At 40.9% G+C, this 15,604-nt stretch overlaps 1 protein-coding gene across 1 annotated transcript in view; it reads right to left on the bottom strand.

The window, feature by feature from the left end:
* HADHA (hydroxyacyl-CoA dehydrogenase trifunctional multienzyme complex subunit alpha) overlaps window positions 1–15,604 on the bottom strand; it is a 45,020-nt gene that overhangs the window by 12,607 nt on the left and 16,809 nt on the right. Inside the window, exons 5-11 of the mRNA XM_066378712.1 lie at window positions 12,587–12,725; window positions 11,286–11,405; window positions 9,936–10,038; window positions 8,016–8,138; window positions 7,168–7,286; window positions 4,269–4,325; window positions 2,465–2,574 (exon numbers count right to left, since the gene is read on the bottom strand). Coding sequence (XP_066234809.1) covers window positions 2,465–2,574; window positions 4,269–4,325; window positions 7,168–7,286; window positions 8,016–8,138; window positions 9,936–10,038; window positions 11,286–11,405; window positions 12,587–12,725 — 771 coding nt within the window. The remainder of the gene's footprint in view (window positions 1–2,464; window positions 2,575–4,268; window positions 4,326–7,167; window positions 7,287–8,015; window positions 8,139–9,935; window positions 10,039–11,285; window positions 11,406–12,586; window positions 12,726–15,604) is intronic.

Raw genomic sequence — 15,604 nt, 5'->3', positions numbered from 1 at the left:
TTTCAAATGTAGATTAGTAATAGTAAAAATATTTATATGGCGAGTGTTACATAGTAGAAAAATGAGAAATAGTGGAGAGAAATATAAAATATAGGGCAGAAAAAGATTGAAACACTTATTGCATTAAATTAAAAACTGTTAGATGACTCTACAACACTGACAACCAAAGAATAGGGAAAAATCTATAACATATAGAAAGGGATTAAAACTGGGAAATAAGAACAACATGCATATATCAATTGTAACTAATAATCCAAGCTCAGTTGGTTAGAGCATCATCCTGATACAGCAAGGTTGTGGATTCAATCCCCAGTCAGGGCACATACAAGACTCAACCAATGAATGCATATATAAGTAGAACAATAAATCAATGTATCTCTCTCTCTCCCCGTTCCCATCTCTCTAAAACAAAATAAAAATCTATTTGAAATATCAAATTCATTATAAAAAAGGTAACTCAATAAAATGGGTAAGAATTTATATAAAGCAGCTCACAAAAGAAAAAAAGAGGCCCTGGTTGGTTGGCTCAGTGGTAGAGCATTGGCATAGCATGTGAAGTCCTGGGTTTGATTCCCAGTCAGAGCTCACAGGAGAGGCAACCATCTGCTTCTCCAACAACACCTTCTCCAGTGCATATAATTCTTATTACTATATGCAGACAGGAGTAGAAGTCTGGAGTGCTAATTAGGTTTCTAAATTTAAGAGGACCCTCTTCTATTGCAAAGTGCAGTCTCCTTAATTCCTTTCTTTTTTTCTTTTTTAAGTGAAAGGATAAGGTGAAGAGATGGAATAGGATTAGGAGTTAGTGTGTCTCACGATTTTGTGACTTTTCAAGACTCTTTATTATATTTGTCTTTTGTTTCCTTTCTTTCCTGTTACAATACAATCCCCTTACAAAACCAGACATTAGCAGCATTAGCTGCCCTCTATTAATGCTGCGCATAGGGAATGGGTGGCTTTGTTGTCCTTGTTAACTTGTTTGATTCCACAGGACCTGTGAAAGGAGGCAGATTTAAGTGGCCATCATCATCCGCTGTCAAATGAAGTAATCTACCTCACCCACCAAATGCAAGATACTGTCAGTGTTATGTGGGACAAATGCGACCAGACCCGTAGAAGTAGTTATGACCGCATTTCATTTGGAAATCAATCCACTTAATCTCTCATCCAGACTTCTTATCCATTTTACCTTCTATTTTGGATTGAAATCTCATTAAAGGTGAAGAGTTAAAGAAGGTAGTAACATTAGCTGCTTTTTAAAAATTCCTCGCTATAATTCAGCTACAACAATATTTCTTAACATTGGCACTTCTGACACTTTGGACTGGAAAATTCTTTGTTGTCAGGGTGTCCTGTGCACTGGGGGATGTGATGTTTAGCTGCATCCTTGGCCTGCAGCCACTATATGCCAGTAGCATCCCTCCCTTCCCAGGTGTGGCAACCAAAAAATCTCCAGACATTGTCCAATGTCCTTTGGGGGCAATATCATCCAGGTTGATATCCACTAAGCAAGACGGTGAGTTTAGGGGCATTATTAAATTTTAATACTGAAGAGCTATTTAGGAAGCATAACATTGCTTGCTGAAGAGAAAAGATATGAAACAGGCAAGTAGAATCTCAAATGCTTAGGTTGTAAGCAAAAAAGAAGGACAAGCCTTTGGCAATTAGAATAAGCTTTTGTTTTCTAATAAGAGAAGTGTGAGTTCCAAGAAATGGTATCTTAAAGTCACAAGGAGAGACAAGATCATTAAACAGGGCATAGTGTATTTGCTTGGTTCAGGAATAGGGGACCTAGCCCAGACTTCTGGAAAACATCAATGATGGGTCAAGAAAGCCTCTACAGGCCCTGGCCGGTTGGCTCAGCGGTAGAGCATCGGCCTGGCATGCAAGGGGTCCCGGGTTCGATTCCCGGCCAGGGCACATAGGAGAAGCGCCCATTTGCTTCTCCACCCCCCCTCCTTCCTCTCTGTCTCTCTCTTCCCCTCCCGCAGCCAAGGCTCCATTGGAGCAAAGATGGCCCGGGCGCTGGGGATGGCTCCTTGGCCTCTGCCCCAGGAGCTAGAGTGGCTCTGGTCGCGGCAGAGCGACGCCCCGGAGGGGCAGAGCATCGCCCCCTGGTGGGCAGAGCGTCGCCCCTAGTGGGCGTGCCGGGTGGATCCCGGTTGGGCGCATGCGGGAGTCTGTCTGACTGTCTCTCCCCGTTTCCAGCTTCAGAAAAATACAAAAAAAAAATAAAAAAAAAGAAAGCCTCTACAGGAACCATTAAAGAGGTCTGGAGAAAATTCAGCACAGCCATAACTTTGAAAGCCAGAAAGTTCTTGGTAGGAATAGGGATCTAATGTGCTCAGGACAGGAGTTTATGGCAAGATTAAAAATATAAATCTAGGTCTGCAGATCTTCAAAGACATCTACAAGCTTAGCACATAGTGAAACCCATAGGGCTCCTAGGTAGAATTTAACTTACTTAACCTCCTTCTGTGGTGCTCCAAATTTATTCTTCTTGCACAGGACCTGACCCTGGTACAGTCCCATCAAGGCCTTTGATTCTCTGGTCATTGCAAGCTCTCCAAATTTCTGAAATGTAAAAAAGGAACAAGAAAAAGTAAAACTTAACAGTCTCAGTGGTGTGGATCCTTCGGTTCGGTTTCTCTGTGGATCAGAGCCCAGTTCCTCAGGGGTCTCGGTGGTGCCACTGCTGCAGAAGTCTGTCTCCTGCTGATGTGTCTTTTCTTCACTCTTCCCATCTGCAGAACTTTCCAACCACTGCTTTGAAAAAGGTTTTGGATTTAACTGAGTTCTCATTCTCTACACCAGAGTTGGGGTAACCTTTAACAAGGGATTCGAGTGTCGGAGCAAAAATGAACCTTCATGATCATCTCGACCAACTCTCTCATTTAAAGACTGGGAAGAGGAGGCCCAGAAAACTTAAGTGACCTTGCCCAAAGTCGCACTGCCTCAGCCTCACAAAGCAGTATGACTCCAACTCCAGCTCTCCTTCCACTGTAGCAGGTGGCCCAAATGGCACCTACCACTTTAAAAAGGACCTTACCACCTATGGAGGACAAGTTTCAACTTAGTGGTAAGGAGCATGGGATTTAGAGTCTGGGTTTGGGAGCATGAGATTTAGAGTCTGGGTTTGACAGGACAGGGTTTGAATCCTGGCTCTGCCATTTCTCAGTTGTAAGGCTTTCTTTATCCTTAAAATGGGAACGTCAAAGCCTATTTTACAGTACTGTGGGGATTAAATGAGAACACTAGTAAAATGACTAGTTATTGTCATCACCAATATTACCAGAATTTGTTGGCACAATTACATGGTTTCAAATAGTATTTCAAAGAAATTCCCCTATTAAAGTTGCTACTGTGTCCTAATAAAACATGAAACAATGTTCTACAAAATCAATGCTTTACTAATCTTGATTTAGTAGGTTCTACTCAATAAACCAGTGATTTTCAAGCTGTGGGTAGAAATCCATCAGTGGTCATGATTTTAGTGGGTTGTGCTAAGTAAACTAGTCAGGAAATACTGAGTGAATGCATACTGCATTCAATTATTGATTCATAAAATATACTTCAATTTTAATGTACATATGGGTATGTACAAGCTGGTTATGATGGAAAAGAGTAAGTCAGAAGTACACTGCAATAAGCAGAAAAGCACAAGACGTTTTCTCTGGAACTTGTCCTAAAGCTTTTTGCACACCTTTTGTCCTGTTATCAAAGAGCTATCGTTCTTCAATGATTGCTTAATACTTACAAACAACCTAAACCACTTACATTTGCCACATTACCAACTCAGAAAGCAAAAGGGGGAGAAGCTGGTTCCTGTGTCCCTTCTCTCCTTGTTTTAGTGGGTATAAAACATTTCCTTTCATTTTCTAATTCACAAAAGAGAAGCTGGGCTTCCAAGTTTTATCTCTAAGCCCCAACAAGTGAGGACCATACTTTTTTATCAAGGTATTCATTTTATCACAACAAAACCAGCCTGACTACAGAACAAAGTGTCCAAGCTATTCACTCGAGGATTCTAAGTCTGCCCCTGCTCTTCCTAGTTGCACCTTCCTTATTGAGAACAAGTTCAAATATCTGGCGGCTACCAAGGTTTTCTTGCATCTACTTGCCCGTGAAGATAATCAGAAGAAACGACAACCCCTGGAGAAAAAATTTTACTAGGCTTTGGCTACTTATTCTTTTTTCAGTTTTGTATAGTTTCAGATCTTTGGTTTTCTTGTATCTATTATTAAAAAGTTGAAAGAAAATAACTTTACCTGAGATTCAGAGAGATAGCCAGCTTCTTTCCCTTGCTCAAGTCCGGTCTTTACCACCTAAAACACACAATATACTTGTTTATTGTTGGAGTGGATTGGCGAGATGCACCAGAATGCTGAATAACATTGTTAGTGTTTGTTGTTTTTTTTTAAGAGAGAGAGAGAGAGCAGGGAAGGGAGAGTGATGATGACAAGTATCAACTTGTAGCTGTGTCACTTTAGTTATTCATTGATTGCTTCTCAAATGTGCCTTGAGTGGGGTGGGTGGGGGTCAGGGGGCTCCAGCCAAGCCAGTGACCCCCTTGCTCAAGCTGGATGAGCCCTCGCTCAGGCCAGTGACCTCAAGGTTTCTAACCTGGGACCTCAGTGTCCCAGGTTGATGCTCTATCTGCTGTGCCACCACCAGTCAGGCTAATGAGTTTTTAAAGACTAGATTGGAGTGAGAAAAGAGAGAGGACTGAGCACGAGGTTATTTAAGACTGACTTAATTCATCTTTGAGGCCAGTGCCGAACCTATCATAAAATGTAAGGAAATAAAATAGAAGAAAATAAGAATAAAAAAGTCAGAATAGGAAAACAGAGGTTCCACAGCTCAAACTCCACTTTCTTATCTACCTTTGAACCTTACTATTTTGTTAGAGACAGAGCTGTTGTCACCCCTTCCAAGTCCACTTAAATCACTCTTCCGCTTTCCACCTGTTCTCTAAATGTAGGCAGATCCCCCAAGTTTCACTGTCAGCCCTTGTCTCTCTCCAGGCATTCTTCCTCAGACACCTCGTCTTGCTTATCACATTCATCATGGACTCTATGAAGTTCAACTTACCATCTGGGGTAAGTTCTATCCTAAGTAAAATGGCAAGTATAAAACATGAAGAAATGACCCTGAACTCAATCACCATACCTTATGGAAATGACAAATTAAGAAAACAAACAATTCTACACCCATAATTGACAGCTCCCTCTATGCTCCTGTTGCTTGAATTTCCTGAAATATCTATACTCAACACTTCTGAAACTTAACTCATATCTGTCTTCAGTGAGTTTCTTACTACCTTCCTATTTTTACTATCATAACCATGGGTCTTATTCAAATAACTTCAAGTCTGGGTTACCAAGAGAGCTCTACTTTGTTTCTTTCTAATCCATCTTTACTCACTACCATGAAGACAGTTCTTTGTGATCTATATAGAGCAAAAGTCAAATTTCCTAATTCATTATTGACCAACCTTCTAAAAACCTAGCTTTGATCTGCCTTTCTATACATTTCCCTGTCTTCCTACAGAAACTGATCTCATTAAAGGTTCTCTAAGGAGCCTGCTGCTTTCCACCTTCCGTAACTTTGCTCAACATGCCCGCCCTCCTTGGCTTGGCACCACTCCTTTCCCACATTCTCTACCCATTTTTCAGGGCTCGTTAAATTTCACTGTTCCTGATCTCTTTGGTTCACAGTGATTATTCCACCCTCTGTGCACTCAGCAATTTTCCTGTCCTGTTTATCTGACAATGTTATGCTGCTTTATAATGACCCTTACACTGTTGTCTGCCTTACCCTATAAATATGTCTAATTTCCCAGCCCAGACTGTGGGATGAATGGAGGAGGTAGGGAATCACGTTTCATATTTTATGTTTTAGTGCCTTCTGCTCAAAAGGTTTCTGTTGACTGGTTCATTCTTCAATTTTGAGGCCTGTAATTATAAGCTCTCTTAATCTCAGACTTTCCAGATCAAAAAGTCTTTCCTATTTTTTTTTTTAATTTTTTTATTTGTTTATTGATTTTTAGAGAGAGGAAAGAAAAGAGAGAGAAACATCAGTTTGTTGTCCTACTTACTAACGCATTCATTGGTTGATCCTTGTATATGCCCTGACTCAGGATCAAACTTGCAACCCTGGCCGATCAGGATGACACTTTAACCAACTGAGCTACATGACCAGAGCCGAGAGTTCTGTTTTAAAATCTACCTTTAGGCGACCAGGAGGTGGCACAGTGGATAGAGCGTCGGACTGGGATGCGGAAGGACCCAGGTTCGAGACCCCGGGGTTGCCAGCTTGAGCGCGGGCTCATCTGGCTTGAGCAAAGCTCACCAGCTTGGACCCAAGGTCGCTGGTTCAAGCAAGGGGTTACTCAGTCTGCTGAAGGTCCGCGGTCAAGGCACATATGAGAAAGTAATCAATGAACAACTAAGGTGTCGCAACAAAAAACTGATGGTTGATGCTTCTCATCTCTCTCCGTTCCTGTCTGTCTGTCCCTATCTATCCCTCTCTCTGACTCTCTCTCTGTTCCTGTAAAAAATAAATAAAATTAAATTTAAAAAAAATCTACCTTTAGACAGAAGTTTCTTCAGCTCTATGATCATTTCACCTAATCTCTATTCTTTTTAGTACTTCTCTATATCATTATATCTTTTTTTCTAATTATGGCAATGGGGAAGTCAATGAGACACTGTTGGTCCTGACAATACTTTTAACTAAGGATAAAATATAGCCATCGGGTGATGGTGACGGTATTATGTTCAGTGGGACACTTGAATCCATGTAAACACAATAAATTAAAATTAAAAAAAATATATAGCCATCAATTTTGCTTCAACTGCATTTTTTAAATGCTCAATATTTTACTGGCCTTAGATATTACTGGTATGACACAGATTATGTCCTGGTTTATAACTGAGAGTTTAAAACTCATTAACTAGTAAGTACGCTGGCACTGGATGTCCCCAAATACATCAATTTATACGAGTTCTTATAGCTTGCTATAGTCTTCCCTTACTTTTGGTAAGTAATTTAACAGCAGAATTAAAAATTTTTGTACTGCATACATGGTCCAGAATGGCAATAAAGAGTACTATGCTATACAAAGGGAGAATATATAAGAAAACTGCGAGCACGGGCAAGACTCACGTCGATTATTTTCAGAGGTGCAGGGTAAAGGCCTTTGGTCTGCTTTCGCACTTGTTCTTCCACCTTTTTGTAAACCTGCTGCCTGACAAATGGAATACTCATGGCATACGACGTCAGTTCTGTAAGGTAAAATGCTTTTAGAATCTTACTGGCAAAAAATGTTTCTTGTTAGTTTCTTTTTTGTAAACTCCATAAATATGCAGTAGTTCTAGCTATCTGAATCAATTGCTCTTTAATATACAAAATCAAAATTTCAATCTAAGCACTTCTTTAAACATAGTTTGATTATGTTGATAAATCTAAAGCTGGGTGTTGTAATAATATAATGGTACCCTAGAGCAGAGTTGTTGTACCCCTTAAGGTTGACTTTAGGCTTCCAGTAAATACTGCATTCATCTCTAACTTAAAATTTATAGTAAATATAATTAAACTCTTTGGAAAGAAGCTTTGATTCTGCTTCCTTTTTTTTGTATTTTTTCCGAAGTTAGAAGTGGAAAGGCAGTCGGACAGATTCCCACATGCACTCAACCAGGATCCACCCGGCATGCCCACCAGGGGGCGATGCTCGTGGAGCGTTGCTCCGTTGCAGCCAGAGCCATTCTAGCGCCTGAGGCGGAGGCCATGGAGCCGTCCTCAGCGCCCGGGCCAACTTTGCTCCAAAGGAGCCTTGGCTGCAGGTGGGGAAGAGATAGAGAGGAAGGAGTGGGGGAAGGGTAGAGAAGCAGATGGGCGCTTCTCCTGTGTGCCCTGACCAGGAATTGAACCTGGGACTTCCACACGCTGGGCCAACGCTCTACCACTGAGCCAACCGGCCAGGGCCACCTTTGCTCTTTAATAACAACACTCACTTTCCATTAATCCCTTGTTTCTCTTTAGAGAGATTTTCTTATCGGCTAGTCCTCTGGCAAAAGTAACTGCAACTTCTTCTAGGTATTCAAGTGTCCGTTCCTCTGGAGGTTTTGTTCCTGGTCCTGTAAAAATGAACACAACAGAATGGAATGCAAATCAGGCTTAGATCAGTCCCAGGTAGGCAAAAACCTAGGTATGCCAAAGCCAAAGGCTCTAGCACCCACTTTCAGCACAGCTTCCATGCCAGACCAGAGACTGGTAGGTGGAGGAGTCACAAACTATGCACTCTCAGATGGGTAATCTGCAAATAAGAACCAGCTGTACTCTGACCACCACAAAATTAAACTAGAAGTCAGTAATAGGAAGATATCCAAAACACCCCCTGAATATTTGGAAATTAAACAACACACTTTGAAATTACACCTGGGTCAAAGAAGAAATCAAAGAGAAATCTGAAAATATATCTTTTTAAATTGATTTTGGAGACAAGGCGTGGGGGAGAGAGAGAGAGACAGAAACATCAATCTGTTTCTTTATGTGCCCTGACTGGGGATCGAACCAGCAACCTGTCCTCATCCAGATGATGCCTTATGATGCTCTAACCAACAAAGCTATTTGGCCAGGGCAGAAGTCTGGAAATATTTTGACATTTACAAACGTGAAACTATAACATTAAAATAAAGCAGTGCCAAAAAAGAAAATTTATAGCTTTAAATGCTATGTTCAAAAGAAGAAAGACCTAAAATCAATGCTGTAATAAGGTTCCACCTTAAGAAACTAGAAAAAGTGTAAATGAAATCCAAAAGCAAGCAGAAAAACAGGGATAGCTGAAACCAATAAAACAGCAAACAAACAAGAAAAAAATCAATGAAACTAAAAGCTGGTTCTTAGAAAAAAATCAATAAAGTTGATAAATTTCTAGCCAGACTTATCAGAAAAAAAGAGAAAACGTATGAAGAGACATCATTGTAGGATATAAAGATATTACAATAATGAAGTATCATGAACAACTTTATTGCAATAAACTTGGTAAGTTAAATGAAATAGACAAAATCTTTAAAAAACGAATAGCCATAGCTCACTCAAGAAATGGAGAACCGAGCCTGACAAGTGGTGGTGTGGTAGATAAAGCATTGACCTGTGACACTGAGGTCCTAGGTTCTAAACCCCGAGGTCACTGGCTTGGGTGAGCCCCCCAGTCGAGGCTTGTATGAGAAGCAATCATTGAACAGCTAAAGTGATGCAACTACTAGTTGATGCTCTCATTTCTCCCTTCTTGTCTCTCTCTCCAAACAAAAGAAAAAAAAAGAAAAAAGAAATGGAGACCCAAGTAGCCTTATATCTATTAAGGAAATTGAATTCATATGTAAAAAACTTCCCAAAAGAAAACTCCCAAGTCTATATAATTTTACTAGTGAATTCTATCAAGGATTTAGTATTATAACTTTTAGATAACTTCACTCCTCAGAATGATGACTAATTCTTTAAGAACCTGAGTTTTACTCCAACCAATAATTAACTCTTTAAGAAAATAAATAGCCTGACCAGGTGGTGGCGCAGGAGATAGAGCGTTGGACTAGGATGCGGTAGGACCGAGGTTCGAGACTCCGAGGTCGCCATCTTGAGCGTGGGCTCATCTGGTTTGAGCAAAGCTCACCAGCTTGAGCCCGAGGTTGCTGGCTCGAGCAAGGGGTTACTTGGTCTGCTGAAGGCCCGCGGTCAAGGCACATATGAGAAAGCAATCAATGAGCAACTAAGGTCTCGCAATGAAAAACTGATGATTGATGCTTCTCATCTCTCTCCCTTCCTGTCTGTCTGTCCCTATCTGTCCCTCTCTCTGACTCTCTCTCTATCTCTGTTAAAAAAAAAAGAAAATAAATAACTTTGTAGGCCCAACTCTGAGGCATGCTAAAACTTACCCAGCGGTTCCACCAGTTGGTCAACCAGTCCCATTCTCTTTGCTCTGTCTGCACGAATATTTCTACCAGTTAGCATCATGTCAAAAGCAGCAGGTATACCCACCTAAGATGCAAGCAAGGATCAGAACATAAGGGGAGAATGATCAGAGTGATAATCAGTTTACAAGTCAATCAATTGAGCAAAATAAATACTAACATGAGAAAAGGCAAATCAGATTTTTATGCTATTTATCAATCAGTTCTATTTTACATATTGATACATATTTGGTAACTTCTGGGATTAGAAATTTTCAGCTGCAGCAATAATATCTTTATTCAATATGCAAGATTCCTGTCTAAAAGAATTAATAAGGTGGAGAAATAATTTCATGTATCCTATAATTATGTATTTATGTCATTTTGAGTTTCTTCTTTATCATGTATGTATAGTATCTAAAATTCCTATACTGGAACTAGTGGAGGCTGAAAACCTAATAGTTTCAACAATGTTTTTAGAAAGAATCTTAGGCTTAACAAAAACTGAACTTAGCTAAGGGCTTCTTATGTAGGTACTAGAGGAATGGCTTCTAGCAACATTCAAATACCAGCTATAACAAAATAAAAGAAACTCAGCATTATTTTCTATACACACATTGGCTTAGCCATTCTTTCAATAAATCCTCTTGACAATTCCTATGAAGGAATGCACACTATTTATTATCAGGAAATTAACACCAGAAAATGTTCCTATTTTTCTGTGCCCACCTCTTATCAACTTCCCTCCAAAGAGTACTTTTGCTGAGCCTCGTTTTCACTGAGGAATCTATAGAGCCCCAAGCTGAGGTTCAGCAGTCCTGGAGCTTGATATGAACACTGCTCTGCAGCCTCCAGGTCTGTCTTTACCCTCCCCTTAAGAATTCAAGACTCCAATGGGCCTCTTTTGGTTCTATAGAATACAACAACGAAATCATCCAAATCAGGGCAAAGGTCTGCCTCTTACATTTATCATGAAGTAGGACCCATGGAATTGCAAAAACTGGTAAGAGCGGTACCACACAGAGAAGGAACAAACTGATCTATAAGCTCCAGAGAGGCAAGACATGTATCTTATTTCGTTTTATCCTTCTTCAGGGACTAATAAAGAATAGTGATTAATAATTTTAATCAAGAAATTGAAAAAATAAGTTAAAAGTAGAACTGAAAAAATAAATACCAGGAATAAAAATCTGTTACTGATCCTAAATATTCATATTTTATCTGGTTTCTAAATTCTACAACGAATACCCATATTATGCTATCTGTATTAGTGGAAATAGATCTAGAGACATAAGTAACAGCATTCTAAGGTTCACAGGGGGGTCTTAAACTCACCATTTTGGGTAGCCTTTGTGTGCCTCCTGCTCCTGGTAAGATCCCCAGCAAGACTTCAGGGGTACCTAATACTGTTTTTCTATCTTTTGTTGCTATTCTATATTGGCATGAAATGGCAAGCTTCAAACAAATGAAAGAGAATTAGAACGTTAGAAAATGTAACTTTATAACATTTTAGGATTGGTGAGGGTCTACAGATTACTTCTTTAGAGCAGGAATGTGCCCATCCAATAAACTAATTCTTTAGGCTGGCATTTGATGCTTTCTACCATTTACCTCTCCAGTCTTATTTCATACTTTCCCCCTAATTTATTAACCTCTTTCTGGTCGCAGATTTCCTTAAAAATCTGCTGAAAGCTATGGAAGCTCTCAGTAGAACAATGCACACACAACTGTATATGCACCCCAGGTTAAGAAGCCCTGTACCTGACAGAAACTCTCCTTTTCAATCAAACAGACTTACTCATGATGTCCTAATAGGCTTCGCTTATCCCTGTCTACTCACACCTCACCGTATGTGGAACGCTTTGTTCTCATTACTCTAGTTCAGTAGTTGGCAAACCGCGGCTCACGAGCCACATGTGGCTCTTTGGCCCCTTGAGTGTGGGTGCAAAGGCCAGCTTAGGAGTACCCTAATTAAATTAATAACAATGTACATACCTATATAGTTTAAAAAATTTGGCTCTCAAAAGAAATTTCAATCCTTGTACTGTTGATATTTGGCTCTGTTGACTAATGAGTTTGCTGAGCACTGCTAGTTAATCAAATTCTGCCTATCGTTTAGGACCAGGCACAGGTTTCCTTAATTAATTATTGTGAAAGAGTATAGCAGACAGCCTAGCATGGGATAAATGCTCGATAAAAGTTATTTTCTTTACCCTTTCTTTTTTCCTACACACTCTAGTCTAACAAGCATCTCTCAAATCTTTTATTATTTAATGTCTTTACTACTCACAAAACACTTATGCATGTATTATGCTTTGTGTCTCAACTAGGCTTAGGAAGCTCAATAGCATGAATCATACTTCTGAATCTTTGCCCTGCAAACCTGAACCAGGTTTTTAGAATTGAAAGGGCCCTAAGAGATCTGGTTGAAATCATCTCAATTTATAAATGAAAACATCACACTTTGGTTCACATGCTCTGTGCTGTAAGAATAAGGGTTAAAACAGATCCAGACGTTGGATAATGAAAAAGAAAGCTGATTCTCCAGCTTTTCTCAAGTAAAACAGTAGCCCAAAGGTTTACAGCTGGTGAATCCTACCAATGAGCTAAACAGTGACTTTGTAATATATCTTTACCTCCAGTCCTCCTCCTAAACAGGATCCACTGATGGCAGCCACAACAGGTTTTGAGGACTTCTCAAGTTTCTCAAACATTTTCTGTCCTTCCTGTGATAACTGGGTTATCTCTTGAGCGGTCTTGCAGGCGGCCAACATGCTGCAGTAAACATGAAAGCAGAGAACAGAAAAAAAAATCAAAGATGAAACTACAGCCTCCCTGACCAGACAGTGGCACATTGGATAGAGCATTGGCCTGGGATGCTGAGGACCCAGGTTTGAAACCCCAAGCTTGAGCGTGGGCTCACCCAGCTAGAGCACAGGTTCATCTGGCTAGAGGGCGGGCTCACTAGTTTGGGGTCGCTGGCTTGAGCATGGGATCATAGACACGACCCCATGGCCAATGGCTTGAGCAAGGAGTCACTGGCTCTGCCGGAGCCCCCCGGTCAAGGCACATATAAGAAAGCAATCAATGAGCAGCTAAGGTGCTGCAACTATGAGTTGATTCTTCTCATCTCTCCCCCTTCCTGTCTATCCCTCTCTTTCTCTCTTAAAAAAAAAAAAATTACAGCCTACTTTGTTAAATGCCTTATCTACTATATTCTCATTCTATCATATATCAGTATGTGGTGGTGAATCTTCCAAAGTACTTAGACATTGAAGAATGGTTCTGCCTCAGATAGCACTAATATTAGTGACATCATCTCTTTATAAAAGTGTTAACTTTCTGGATCCAGAGAACATGAAACAAGATGTGTTGCACAATTTATTTTCACCTCTATAACAATCATTAGATTACAAAGCTCTGAACGTGAGAAAATCATCTTCTAGTAAATATTTCCACTATCAGATTAAAGAGATTTTTTTCTATCAGGTAGCTTTCAGATTAAATAGCAATAAAAATTGCAAGGAAAAAAGCTTCCAACTTGTTTAGAGAGAGCTAAAATCTTAAATAGATCCCCTAGTGAATAAAGATCTGACAGTATGTAATCAATGTCCTTTAATTTTAGTTTGTTTCACTTCTTACTTACTTTGTTTCTGGGCATTATTTCAGCTGTGAATTTTGTACTATTGACCAAAGACAACTAGTTTTCTGTCATTTCATATGCTGGGAATTGCTCAACTAGCCTCATGGAAACTAAAAATATTTCCTTATGTATACATCTAGCTACTGCCAGGGTTATCAGTGTCTCACTAGGCTCAAATAAGTGAGCTAGAAGACTTAATACAGTTAATTTTTTTCCCCAAAATTAAATATTAAACAGTATTTATAAATTTCTAATTACACAAACAAAAAAGGGTACATAATTTAAAGCAAGGTTTAAAACTATACAGATACCTTAAGTACAAATTATTAAGCCTATAATATTGGCTATCACGGCCTAAAATACAAAGAATAACAAATACTCATATTGTGACAGATTAACTTAAAAAATTAACCCATTAAACTAACACTAAGATATTTTTCCTCCTTCTATAGGCTTTTGTCAGGGTCAAGAGGTCTCTTGGAAGGTGAGGCAGTGCCAAGGGGAAAGAATGCATGAGGAGTCGACATGGGGGAAAGTTACAGTAGCGGCTACGCATTTTATTTCCTAAGGCCAGTTTTATACAGTGCAGAAGAATTGACACATGCGCGACCCTGCACCTGCTGAAGTAAACTACAGATAAGGCAGCAGGTTATATAGCTGTGGGAGCAACGAAGCATGTGCTCCTACTTCTGGGTCATGTCCTTTTTGGTATAGCTACTGTGCGGGAGCTCCAGGCTCTAGCTCACAGCTGGGCTCTCACACTCTGTCCCCCTAGAGCAGTGGTTCTCGACCTTTCTAATGCCGTGACCCCGCAATACAGTTCCTCATGTTGCAGTGACCCCAAACCAAAAAATAATTTTGGTGGCTACTTCATAACTGTAATTTTGCTACAGTTATGATTCGGAATGTAAATACCTGATATGCATTATGTATTTTCCGATGGCTTTAGGCGACCCTGCCGGGGTTGCAACCCACAGGTTGAGAACCGCTGCCCTAGAGTTTGAGGAGCCTGGCCTTCTTCCTCAGGGAATTCCCTTGGGCCCAGGGGCTACAACAGTAGTAGAGGGAACAACAGGACAAAACTAGTCCCCCTGCTATGCCTGCTAATATAAGCAACCTGGACAATATGACGGAGCAGAACGTGAAAACATCATAGGCAAGTCCGGTCCCTCAGGGAGAATGCAAGTCACCCTCTCATCCTGTGATAGAATGGTGGCAGGTATCGAAGGGCCTCTCAGTAGGTGATACCAGACTTGTACACCTGCAGTCGGGGGAGAGGGCCCTTCACTAAGAGCTACTGTGTACAAGGGCACTGGCCACAGTCTTACGGCAACCACGCCTCTCAGAAGGGAGGAGGGAGCTGTAGTAGGGAAAGCCGTTCGCACCTCCACCAGCCACCTGGCAAGCTAGGGTGCGAGGGTTAAGCCTGTCTCTAGGCCTGCTCCCCAGGGTTCCAGTAATACTACCCATGGAGACCCCTCTGCCTCTAATTTCTATGGCTAGCTCTATTTCTCCTCCTGTCCTGGGGCCACTGTGGATGGAGCCCGTAGCATTAAGGCTTCGTCCTGTACCTGTATATACAGGTCCATGGATCCAGAAGGGGCCACCTTAAGGCAACGAGTTGCCCCTTCCAGCACCTGATCTAAAGGGCTCTTTCCTGTGACGAGACTGCCCATTCAGCAGCTGCCCCACGATGGGGAGCTGCTGCTTCTACTGCTTTCCGGAGAGCACCATTGCCTTCAGCTTCTCTTTCAACAGCCTGTGGAAATGTTCAGTTATGCCTACAGCTTGAGGGCAATATGACACATGCAACTTCCAGTGCACATCCCTGTCCTTGGCCCACCTCTGGGTGGCTTGCCCAGTAATAGGGGTCCCTCAGTCATCTGCAACTGCTATTGGGAGGCTATAGGCTGCTGAAAGGCCCTCTAAAGCTTGTGTGGTAAGCTCCTGATCAGCCCTGGCTACAGGGTAGGCATATCCCAAGTCGGAGGCAGTATTTACTATTGTGAAG

Source organism: Saccopteryx leptura, chromosome 3 (genome assembly GCF_036850995.1).
Source record: "Saccopteryx leptura isolate mSacLep1 chromosome 3, mSacLep1_pri_phased_curated, whole genome shotgun sequence".
In the NCBI taxonomy this organism is placed as follows: Eukaryota; Metazoa; Chordata; class Mammalia; order Chiroptera; family Emballonuridae; genus Saccopteryx; species Saccopteryx leptura.
This window is presented reverse-complemented; position numbering and strand designations above follow the sequence as displayed.